General features: G+C 42.1%; 1 protein-coding gene across 2 annotated transcripts in view; it reads left to right on the top strand.

Annotated features, from left to right (window-relative positions):
- The window catches only part of LOC126541658 (uncharacterized), a 139,869-nt gene extending 132,026 nt beyond the window's left edge, over positions 1-7,843 (top strand). For both annotated transcript variants that reach the window (XM_050188516.3, XM_050188515.3), the window contains exon 7: positions 90-7,843. In XM_050188516.3, the coding sequence (XP_050044473.1) occupies positions 90-136 (47 nt within the window). In that variant the 3' untranslated portion in view covers positions 137-7,843. The remainder of the gene's footprint in view (positions 1-89) is intronic.
- The last annotated feature ends 5,277 nt before the right edge of the window (positions 7,844-13,120 follow it).

Here is a 13,120-nt window from a genome sequence, read left to right as displayed (position 1 = left end):
ACAGGATTGGTATAACAGGTTTCAACTCTGTTTTGCTCAGTGTCATGCGCGGGTCATATATTAAAACTATCCATCTTTCTTGCTCACAGGTGAAGATCTGCACTTAAGTGAATCTGGCAGCGACAGCGATGACTAAGCACTCACAGCCAACAGCAGGTCACGTAGCTCCAAGCAACATTAGCATGACTAAAGAAAATGGGCTTGCCTCCTCGTCAACTTGAAGGCAAAGAGGCACAGCCTTGAGGAGGTGAAAGGACTTCAGCACACAAACACACACAACCATGGCACTTCTCCCTGTTTTCTCTCACTCAAAGACGGAACAGAGTGGGCACAACGAGAGACTAGCAATTCTTTTTTTTTTTTTTCTGTCCTATGCGTGGCACTAGGGAAGCCAGCACAGCGAGCTCTGTTAATGTGGAGCAGTGACTTCATCCTGTTCTGTTTCTGTGCCGTTTCTGTATGCCTGGGCAGTACAGTGTGTTTTGTGTGTTGTTTTTTATGTTGTGTTTTCCTCATTGTTCATAGTGTGTCTGCAGAATGTATGAGCACATTATTTGTGCTTTATTACCAATACCTTTTTTTTGATAGTATCTTTCTTCCTTCACTTTTTGTGTTTTTGTTTGTTTCCCTTCAGCAATGTTTATCGCACAAAAATGAACACTGGTGGAAAAGACTGTTGCTGCTATTCATGGTTCACATGCGTGCCAACAGCGCAGAATTATTGTGCTTTGTTAATGCCCGATTACTGCAAAATCCTCCTAAAGAAATAAAGGGAAGAATTTGTGGTACTGATGAATCTTGTCACATACCGTTTACTTAAGCTTGAAATGTTGCCACTGTTGATTTAATTTGCTCGCTAGGAGGGAGGCTTCAGAGGTGAATTATTGCTTATCACAGTCGTGACTGCATAACAATTCTACTCCAATTTCATATTGTTCTCCCTTTCGCATCGACTTGGATGCCCGCGGATGCTGCCATTATTGCTGGGGTTGGCCATTTGATAGGATGTGTGACATAAAAAGAATGGGATCAAAAGAATTGCCTCATTTGGCGTGGGATGCACACTCTTCTAGGATCATGAAGTCTCAGTTAAATTGTGGCAAATGGACTCATTTAACTCGCTCGTTAGTGCATAACTGCTTCGTGCATAGTATTTTCGGGGTCATACACTTTGCTCACAATCTGCTTGATGAGTAATAATTCTGTCTCTTATTCGTGATAGGCTGCGCAACAGCAGGAAACAATCCGTACTGCATAATGCTGCCAAGGTAGTGTTTGAGCGCTACAAGGCTTATACTTATCACACAAGGTAATGGAGGCAACAGCACCATTGTAACGTTCCCACCATAGAGTTTCCTACAGTACTACCTAGGGGGAACTCTGGCACCACTGTCAAGTGCAACAAGTCATGCAAGTTTCTCAAGGTGCACTGTGGCACCATGGGTATGCAAGGATAATTAAGGTTCAGTTTTCCTTGAGCATCACTTGACCTAAAGCGTAGTCATGGATGCCAAAATAAAGGCCTCTTGAAAATAAATCTTCATAAAATGTCTTCGTTCTCCCATAGTAAATCTTGCATTAATGGTTATACATGTACCGCCACTGTAACCTTGGTGACAAAGAGGCTGAAGTGCACCGAGCCCAAGGTTAAAATATGCTTGGTTCCCAACTGGGTGGTTGCCATATTGGACGGTTCCTCAGTAGTCACCAACATGGCCGTGTGCATGGCAAGGCTGGCTTCTGCAAAAAGATGCACTGGCTCAGCGCTATTCAACAACCGCATAATTTCGTGTCCTGCAGTAGAAGGTCAAGCCAAGAAGAAACCACTGGCAGGAATCTCTGTTGAAGAGGAAATGCCACCAGAGCTGAGACAACATGCCATTGACATACAGCTGTGCCTCCACTTCAGCAAACCACATGCCAGGGCTGGGCAGACAGTAGAGCCGCAGTTGTAAACTCTATGGGTTGTCTAACTGGAGAGGGTGCGGTTCTTCTTATGGCTAATCCACGGTCATGGACACTTGGTGGCTTGCAGTGCGTAGCCAGTCCTTGCTAGTGTGTTGGACCTGATGTCCTTGATCCCTAATTAGGTGGTGCCAGAGTAGCGATGAGCTGCCACATTTTTTGTGAACCCAGCCCAGCCATGGGCATCGCCATGTTTGCCATGAAAAATCGGCTTGAATGGCAATTGCTCATTGGGATGCCAAGCATGTTCTAACCTCTAGCTCAGTGCATTTTTGCCTTGTCGACCCCACATTTACGATGGCGTTACACCCACATATTGTATAACAAGCAAAGAAAATAGCAACATGCAATTGAAATTGGCACTCTGTGAGCGTGTGAAACCTTCTTGTCTTTGCTCCAACTTTAGTGACCCACCAGTAATGGTCTCGGTCAGTATAACTGTAAACCTTAGCGTAAGTGCTGATGTTCTTACTTTTTCTTGCACAGTAATAGAGGAAGAAAACAGCATTTCACGCATTATTTAACGGAGACTAAAACATTGCGGCAGATGAAACAATGGCTGCCAGTTGCATCTGCGAGCTGTCCTGGCTCCCCAAAAAAGATGCCTATCCAAAGGACCCAGTTATTGGCACTCCCACGCATACAACAGCATAGCAGCGCCATTTTACTCCCTTGTAATTGTAAGAAACTCTATGGTCCCCACTGTGAGCACAGAAGGCTTGGCTGGGCAATTATCCAAATCACATAATGAGAAATACAATGATATAAACATGCTTTCATCAACATGCCTCCATGTACATCGCAGGTGGCCCTGCAACAAGCCCTTGCTTTTCTTAATTTCCATAAGTGCGTCACCATTAGTGTTGGTTAAGTTTGTATGCAGACTGTAAACCAGTGCTTGAATTTTATTCTAATTCGTAATGCCTTGCACATTGCATTACCTTATCGAATGTTGATCTACAATGGCCTGCCACTGTGAGCAGCATATTTGTACTGCTGTTCCAGCCATAGGAGGCTGCTCTCCAACTATGCCGAACGTAAGTAAATATACAGTTGTACTATTACTCATGAAAGCTTTAGAAAGTGTGAAAGTATGATGTAAGGTTTATTTCCTGTTTAGCTGAAGTGAAAAGCAAATCACAAAATTAAATTTTTTTTTTTGTATTGCCAGTGGATGCAGTCTGTGCGACACTATGCAAACAGCCTGGTGATAACATAACCATGCCAGTCATGTTTTATGAAGGCACAAAATGAGAACAATAATGAGACAGCAGCGACTGTGGAACATCTATGCTAAAGGTACAACAGTAAATTGGATGCACGTTTTTTTGTGACCGTTCCATGCATCTGTAGCATGCTGCAGGACTTTTTTATGAATCGTTGCAGAATTGTGAAGGTATACCACTATGCTGTGCTTTGGCAATCAGGTGTGTGTTGTCTTTTGTACAAGCTTCTGTCTATAAGGAAAAATACTTGGGTTTAAATTTCAGCTCACTGAATGAATGATAGGGTAGTAAAAGTTGAATTCACTTCTAAATATTTGCCATGCCTCTCGATAACACAGGGGCATGTCTTAATTTGCTTGCTCTTGATTGCATGTATTTACATTAGCCATGCTATCACATAACCACCCATTAAGAAAGTGTCACAACATTTTTCGTCTGAGCGCCATCAGGTTTTGGCCTATACATTGCAGTGTGGCTCTTTAAGTATGTAACAATAGGCCATGAGCTTAATGTCTTGTGGAGGTCAGAGTTAGAAGAAAAGTTAATAGTGCAGCATAACTTTTTAGATGGCAACATAATAAAGTACACAAGTTCTTATGTTAAGCAATGTAATCTTTTTAAATTAGCTAGCTTTAAGTAGAATTTTTTTTTTGCTTGCCTTCAAGCTACAAACAGCAACAGCTACCCTTTTTTCAAGTCATACATGTATACCTGCTTGATGTGACACTGGTAGGTTTGTTGCCATTGTTTAGCATGCATATAACCTCTTGAGTTTTGTCATTGTTGTTACACAAAGGTGCAGAAAAAATCATGCCCCTTTTCATTCATTCAGGTCACCAACTCTTCACTTAATAAGGCAGCAAATTATTATATCTTATGTTGCATAAGCTGAGCAGTATATAAAAGTCTATTGAAATATTAAAAATCAGAAAGTTACTTCAATGACCTTAGGTATGTTTCATTTCTGCATGGAGATGTTTCACACGTGCTATATTTGAAGGTGCATGCCTCAGTCACCAATAAGAGAAACTAATTCAACGACAATAGAGTGAAACTGAAGTGAGGTATTGCGGACATTCACCGTAGCGCTATTTTTTTTCTAGTTACATACTAGTTACATATAGTTACATCGGTCCTTGCAGGAAGGGCACTCAAGTGTACAAGGCAAGTAAGCCTTTGAAGTTTGCCCTTGTTTCTTGCAGCACCACAGGTTTCATGTGTCGAATAGACTTTTGCAAGCACCTAGGAGCTACCCTCGCACTGCATATTAGATCGGGATGCTATACGTTCCGAAAAGATTGGAGCAACAGAAACCGATCTGATTAACTTATAATACCTATATTTGTTACCATCTTTATGAATAAAGTTTGAGCAGTTCAATCTTTATGACAGTGGGACGTAGAGTGTGACATAGATCTTTAGCAGTGCGACATAGAGTCTCAACAAAGCAAAGTGCCTTTATTATTTAAGTGTGGCATGACATAACAAAACTGAAAAGAAAAAAAAAACAAACAAGGTGACCATTCGTAATGAGTGCCATGAAAGGGTCTTGTTTAAAGGCGGCTCAGACTCCACAGACACAGCAAAGTGCATTAGCAGTAGAAAGACGACCAGGGCCATGATTTTGTCAAATCGCATGTCAAATGCACATATAATTATAGAGAAAGTTGTACTAGTTGGTATACATACCGAAATTCAGACATATTAACTAGCATTAAAACGGCGTAGGATTAGAATGTGTCCATTTTGCTTCTCATTCTAGTCCTACATCTTTTTAGTGGCATTTAATGTCTGAATTCTCAAATGCATGTAATGTTGCTGATGCATATTTAACCGGTGGATGTCAGTGCACACCACGGCTGCTTGCATATGTAATTAGCACAGAGTGTTCGGGTGGCAGTGCTTGGTTTGTTCTGCTGCTTACAGAACATGATTGTCGGGTCCCTGTAGGGCAGAGGAATCCCGAGGTGGTATCTTCCACAACCTAGTCTTCCTTGCTGAAGACGTACGCAGGACAACATTGAAAATTTATATGAGAGTGCAGATATGCCCTGGTTCTATTCTGTGTACTATTACGTGCATTTGTGCCTGATCCACGAAAGCTGTGTTGCGTGTTGTCTAGTGTGATATGACAAGCTTCCATTGCTCTAGCTGGAAAAGTAGACGTGTATGTCCTTGTTGTGAGCTGACAGCTCCTTTGTCCCATGTTCTTGGCAGTTTCATGAATGAGAAAGTGATGATGCCCTCCCTACCCAAACTTCTCTGTGGAGTCTTGTATGATGTAAGCGAGTTAATTGTGGCCTTACAAAACCAGCCTGTGTGTGGTTTGTTCAATACCCTTTTTGTTTTTGTACAATCTGCCAACTTTTGACTACTACTTCTGTTTGTTAACATTTGTTGGAAGCGATGTACAAACGTGCATTTACCACAACTGTTTGTCTATTTGTCTATTAAGGCACACACATTTGTTCAATGTGGGGAAGTGTTACCCTCAACCTGCCTTACATTTTGTATGTGTTGTGTACGTAGAGTTCATTCCCAAGTAGCTATGAAGGGTGTTTGCTCACTAGCAACTTGTCTTAAGATCTTGAGGCAAGATTTGCCTGCACTTGAGTCGGCACATAAAGCCCGACCGATGTTGGTGTGGACTGTTTCAAGGTTGTAGTTGTAACAGGCCATGACAAGATGTTGCAAGTGTAATACATTTGAACGCTTATCACCTCAGCAATGCTTTCTTTTTTTGTGTGCACAATGTTGTTAGAGAATGGGAATTGTGTGCTGCTGGCAGTTTGGACTTTTTTTTCTGTCAAACTGAGAATACCCAAGTAGTCTGTCATATGCACCTGGTCATTTGTTGTTGATTTTTTCCAAGGTGTCAGTGTGTGTGCCAAGGCTTGTGGAGATAAGAAAGAGGAAGTGGATATTGTGAGGAGGGAGAACTCGCTTGTAGTCTCAAGTATTGTGTACTGCCGTAAAATTTGCTCAAGGCAGCATTCCCAGGAATGTTGTGTATGTTAAGCAGCCCGTGAGCGGAAGAACAATGCTAACTTGCCACTTAACTTGAGATACACCGAAGGCATGCTGTGTATAGGAGCATGGTGAACGTTTTAATAGAACAGTATCAGCAATTAAATTAGTACACATTCACAAGTTCGCCACCAATAATGGGAAACCTTGCACTGGTTTTATTGCTGCATGTGTAAAAAAAAAAATATAAGTGCAAGAGCCAAGATACTGTAATGGTTGGTTAGGTTTCATCTAGGTTCGCGACAGTGGAATGCACATGGTAATGATTCTAGGGCCACCTGTTTTCCTTGTACTGTAGCACAGCATGTTAATAGTTTTGTGAACCAGCGTCTTCACTTACAAGCAGTGCCTGTGGGGAAGGAAGGCCTGTTGGGCAGCTACCACACATGTCCCCTTGGCACTGCGTGAGATGACTTGCAAAACCAGCAATTCAGACCATGCAAAAGCACACGGAATTTTGTGCACCTCAGGAAGCATGTACAAGTGAACAATGCTTGTTAGGAATGCTGTTAAACCTGTGTGTTCAGGTTTTTATGGCTGGGCAAGGTGCCACTTCTTACCATTCTTAGGGTATTTAAGTATGGAACGTTAAGGAAAATTACCTCACGTGCTGCTGCGCATCTAGCCGCTGTTCTTCCCCCACGGATGAATGCACGCATGCATCTAAGCGCGCTGCTGTGCTGCTCTTTTTTTTTTATCTTTCTTTTTTTTCTTACATTCCTGCACAAGCCTGTGCCCCAAGATTCTGCCTCCAGTAGAATTTTGTCTCCATGCATTACCAGCTGTGATGACTTAGCCTCGTCAGTGGAATGAGATTACGAGGTTCACCATGAAACAGGAGGGAGGCTGAAGAAAAGTATGAAAGGACTGACTGCAGGCAGCATGCGTTTTGTCTTGTGTTGCACCTGTGAAAACTTACCAGATGCACCTCATTTAGAGTTGAGATGTTGGCTTTCCAGAACTAGTCATGTGGTTTAGAGTGGAGAGAGAGCAGCGGAGTTGGCATTTGCAAACAAGATTTTTTTGTTCATTATTTTACCTTTAATCCCCACCCCACCTTAACTTCATTTCGTTCTTGGTCTATATTGTGTCAATGTCTGCTTGGAGTGTATTGATTGTTGGCAGAAAAAAGAAAACTGTGGACAATATTGCTAGTGCAGCTGTGACTGTTAGTGACCACTGTTGCAGCTGACAATTCTGTTTTTTTTTCCTTCTTTCTCTCCTTCTTCCTACTGTCAATGAAAATATGAGCATTGCATTCCTTGTGCCACTGTTGATGCAAATGCACATATGTTACACGTACTTGATAATGTTTGTCAGAGAAGCAGGGTGGTGATAACAATGATACTCTTACCTCTTACATAAAAAAAATTGCAATGTACTTGTTTGGTAAACGCAAGCTGCAGCATTGAAAATGTTGTTCTTTTCATTTCTTTTTATTAGTCAACACACTGGAAGTAAACCTCAAGCGTCCCAAGCTTTGTATGTGACTCTGAGGACCTATGCATGTGGCTTGGTTTCTTCAGTAGCTACAAAGTAGATAAGATGTTTTATATAATTATTATAATTATTATTATTATTATTATTATTATTATTATTATTATTAATATACAAGTTTAAACTGCTGTTGGATGTTTCTTTCTTGGTCCAGTTGACTCTCGTACTCGGCGTAGCATAAATGCTGGTGCTACAACAGTGTGCGTGGCTCTTGTATTTGGTTCAAGTTGTCTTGAACTGCACAGAACAAATACCAAGTCATGCATCATTCACTTCAGTGCACTGTAAAGAGACCTCGAAATAACTGAATTGACTGCACTGTTGTAGCTTAAAGAAGTTTTTATTCATTCAATATGTTTAAACAGTGTCATATTAGCACAATGACCATGCACACACAAAAGAAAAGTAGAATGAGGCTTACAGCATGCTTTCGTGGTTAATGCAATATGCAAGCATTGTATGCTAGAAATCATACTGCAAATGGATAACTAGAAGGCGTACTTCAAAAGTTGGTAACATAGCTGTATTTAGTCTCCTTAGCAGCTTTATATTTGTAGAGTGTTAGCAACTGTAGTGTTAACTTTCTTTTAGTAACATTAATAGCCAGTAAATAGTCCTGGTAAAATTCCTGAAGAGTCTTTGGATGAGTTAAGTACCTCACGCTTGTTTTATCCAGAGGGATATAATGTGTACCTTCATTTGTTGCTAGTTCAAAAGACATACAGAAGGGCTTATTAGTGGGACATCTGGCTGCATAAAAGCTCATTTTCTAGGCAAAGCACTGTCTTGAGATGTGATATCATTTTCCATAATTGGGGCCAAATGGCCATGTTTCATTTTTACGTTACAAACGTTGACTACCCGCTGCAGGCAGCATGTTAAAGCTATAGTTCAAAGAACAATAAGGAAGACACCTGGGGACAATTAAAATTTAAAGACAAAACTCCAAGCAAATCATTATCACTTATTGACACGACTCTTCTGTCATAACCTAGTGGCCTGGCAAAAAAATTAAATAAATAAAAGAATGTTACTGACACTGATGTCAGCTTGACGAGCAAAGAGGTTAAAATAAACTGATGTCAGTGCGATGGTGCTTCGAAGGCGTAAAGCCTGCATTCTGCGAAGGCAGGTGCATCATAAGCACGAACGTATATGTACAAAGAGTGGAAGCAGCATTGAGGGTCCACTGTACACCCCCCAACCAGACCGCACCCAAAAATTATTGTGCTGCCAAATACATATACCTGATGGGCACTGACACCCATGTGCATTTAGAATACTCGTTTGTGACAAAGATGAAACAGTAAAAATGGTACCAGATTTTAAAAAGAAAAGCTGTAGAAATGCAGAGAATGTTATGGTATTGTCAAATCAAGGCTTGTCATTCAGAATTGTCAATTCAGCAATTCAAATTCGGCAAGGTCACACTGGCTGCCGCCTGGAACCTCACAAAAAGCTAATTCCACCTTGCCACGAGTGATGAATGACACATAATGACACATAACAAAGGTGTTCCAGCTGCTGCTGCCGAACTCGGACACCACCTATTCAAATACATGTAAAATGCAGAAATACTTTTCTGACATAACCCCTGGGCCGATTTAAGTGAAATATGCAGCATTTGAGAGGAACAGTTAAATTCTAGCGACTGTTGAAAGTGGAATTCTGATTTATGGCCTCAATTTTCTTACAAAGATTTTATATAATTGTTTGTTAAACAAAAGATGGAAACCTGATGTTAACAAATTTGTCCCTCTGCATCAAAGACAGATACCACCGTCCTCTAAATTGCATCCATCAGATCATCCAAAGCGGACACATTTTATATATTAATTTATGTATTATGTGAATTTGTTACAATGTTTGTGAACGTTTGGCAATAGTGCTACTCGTGTATTAGTGCTGTACTCGAAAACCATGTACAATACATAAAATTTCTCCGCTTTAGATGTGCTATTAGATGCGATGCAGTTTACATAGTTGTGATATCGTTTTTCGTTGCTGGAGTTAGAGTTAACTATAGTTTCGTTTTCTGAAAATTTGAAATTTTTTACAATTTTTATTTAAAATATCAATGGCCGAAAAAAACTGCCGCCCCCAACAGTCACTAGATTTTATTTTTTTTAGATGCAACAAACCTCATCAAATTTGGTACAGTATTTGCCAAGAAAAACGATTTCTCCTTTCTCAGGTATGTAGATAAGAGCCCCCGAGCTAAAGCTTTCTCTCGAGTAATACTTAGCAGGTTCATTTCAGGGCATTGTGTCATGGGTGGAGGGCGGGGCAGCGCGTCATCCTGTGCTGGATACTTCACGTGCCATCTGCCATCTTCACCATGCCATCTGTTGCGCATCACTGTACGCGTCACCTTTTTCACCCCTCTCACGATGCACTTTAAATGTGGACCCACTGAATGACGTACCTATAGATTTTAGGTTTCTTAAACTCTTCTAAAGGATAGCACTGGGTCTGTGCCATGGCTGGCATTGCCAGCAAGGCTAGGTACACATACAGCCAACATCATCCCCCTCTATGTTTCCGTCCTGCGTCTGCATAAAAAAAAAATGGTGAAGAGCCAAAATAGCCGTAAGCAGAGTTCTTTGTCTCTTCCTACTATAGGTAAAGGACAATTTATATATTTATTTATGTATATTTATTTATTTATTTATTTATTTATTTATTTATTTATTTATTTAGGTACAACCATAGGCCCTAGAGGGCATTACACTGGGGCAGTAATACAAAAGCATTGCGCAAAACAGTAAGTGATAGGAAATATCTTGGCAGCTCTATTTGACCGTCAAAATGGCGGCAGGCCATCATTTTGTAAGGTGCACACCACGACCTACTGCACACGACAGCCAGTCGAATCCTCGAGGGCTATGCTCGTCCATGGCGTCTGCTGCTGAGGTCAGTCCGCAGTACCAGCATGTGTGACGGGGATCGCTGCGCCGAGGCCGAAGGGCCACTCTCGTCGGTGGTGGAACGAAAGCGTGAGAAGAAAAGCGTAGTACCGTGCAAGACGGGCTGTGTGGCAACGATGGCTACGATGTGGCACCATAGTAGCGTGCGTCGTCTCTATGGGAACAAAGCGCTGCATGAGCGGAGGTCTCTCTGCGGCGGCTGCGGTGACTCACACCCACGCGCTGCCTAGCTCTCTCAATCTCCTGATCAGCAAGGCAGACGCGCCATAGTTCGCTCCGTTTGGAACATGCCACACAAGACAGATTGTCTGCGCCAGCCAATATATCGCGAAATGAAAACGCGTATAGAGCTGCACTCAAATTTCGCATTAGGGGGTATCGTAATCGTCGGTGAACTTATTTGCAAGTCGATCGTCTAGCTATAATATAATTCAGAGGTTTTGACACGAGAACGAAACTTGACACGATAACGAAACATGTTTGCAGGCGGTGGTGGCCGCATACCTTTCGGGCAAACCACCTGGCTGCGTTTGGGAAGATGGGCGCCTATAGTCTGAGGCAGACGGACTTCAGTTAGATGCGCAGGCTCCGTGGATACCTTCAGCGAACGCAAAAACGCGATGAGTCGGTGAAGCAAGGTCAAGCACGCACTCGGCGAAGCGTAGCGACAGCATTTTGTATTTGGTGGTCGTGAAATTTTTGATGTGTGCACCAATAATTTCTTGGAAAACACTGACGTACTACGATGGTAACACACACACGTATATATATATATATATATATATATATATATATATATATATATATATATATATATATATATATATATATACATGAAGCACAAGTATGCAACGATATGATACTCGTTTTCATTTTGGCTGTTTTGTACGATGTAGGATAGACGCCACAGCCAGCTAGCAAATGTATTGCATCTGTAAAAAAATATTACCGTAGTGTGTGTATTTTGAGCATTGCATGTCACGTACGACATTGCTCCGAGTGAGATGCCGTGCAGCGTCAAGAAGCGATCTTCGCCGCACAAAAAGCGCAGTTGCGAAGAGCCCTTCCAGGAACCAATCGCATGACGTTTTCCACTACCATTCTCTTTCTTTTTTCAGCGATGAACTTATGAGGGATACAGTGCTAGTTCATTTTCTGGTATGTAAAGGAAAAGAGGCTGTTGTCAGCTATTGGCACAATAAATTGCAGATGTTTGCAGAGAAATGCAGATTTTTGTCAGACAAATGTTACACATATCGCCAGCTGACGGCACAATTAGATGAGTCTGTGATAGGATTCTCAGTATTGCCAGTTTGCAGTCAAACTATCGCGACAGGAGGCGCGGTGTCGAATACTTTTCAGCGAAGAAGTGCATGTTATTTTGATAATTGTGTTCGACTAATATCAAGTGTAACTTCATCCCCCCCTACCCCGGGCCGCTTCCCCTATGGTTTTCTTTTATCCCTCAGCGCCTCGACAGCGTATGTACAGATTATGAGCAATCCTTCTGTTATGTGGGGTTTTCACTCGCACAAGAGCACGCAATTCATTTCAGACCGGCCTTTATCCGAAACTTGACTGGCTGTCCAATCTCTTACATTGTGAACAACGCCCGTGAAAGTACCCTTAGTCATCACGGTACAATATTGTGCAACACTCCGCGTTACTTTACTTTACAAAACATGCATGGGGACGCTCCAGCGCCAGTTGAACGCAAAATATATAGACAAGCTAGCGTGCACAGAAACGCTGATCGAACAAAATATTCAAGTATGAGGAGGGCTCTGCATGTTTCCTGACCTGACAACCATTTCTTTGTGAGCCTATATAAAGAATGCACTAAAAGCAAGCCTGGTGTCTGCTGCAATGAGTGAAAGCAAATGCTCTCTGTAAATAGGAACTGTTACGGTTCGGTTTGGGCGACAATGAATGGAATGGATGCCAAACGCCTGAGACACGTGCCTAACTGTCATGCTCGTCAACATGAAAAGACTTGTGCGTCGGGTGCGCATGACGGGATTATGCACCAGCGCAAATTCTACTCTAATTTGTCCTGCGTTCAACCTTTCTACACCAACGTGTTACTTTTTGTGGTTTGACTCGACTTGACCTACGTTCAACCTTTCTACTCCAAAGAGCGGTTTCTCTCCGTGTTCCTTTGTGTGGGTTGACCCGACATGTCCTGACAAGGCCCTCTACCAGGGAGTAAGAGAGAATGAGGTTGTCCGGATGGTGGATGGTATAAGAGGCCAGCGATACCCCACGTGGACACATCTCTGCCCTTGTCTGCAGGAGCACACACGCCAAAAGTTTCCGTTTTTTTTTTTTTTTTTTGTCTTGGATCGCGCTGCTCACCCATAATGATGTACTAAACTTCAGTTGTTGTTATTACATCCCCTCGTCTTCCCTTCCGAACCATCTCAGATGGTCACTGGTTCGAGCTCCAAGTAGACACTGTTGAAGGTCGCTGAAACCCCG

Source organism: Dermacentor andersoni, chromosome 2 (genome assembly GCF_023375885.2).
Source record: "Dermacentor andersoni chromosome 2, qqDerAnde1_hic_scaffold, whole genome shotgun sequence".
Lineage (NCBI taxonomy): Eukaryota > Metazoa > Arthropoda > Arachnida > Ixodida > Ixodidae > Dermacentor > Dermacentor andersoni.
This window is presented reverse-complemented; position numbering and strand designations above follow the sequence as displayed.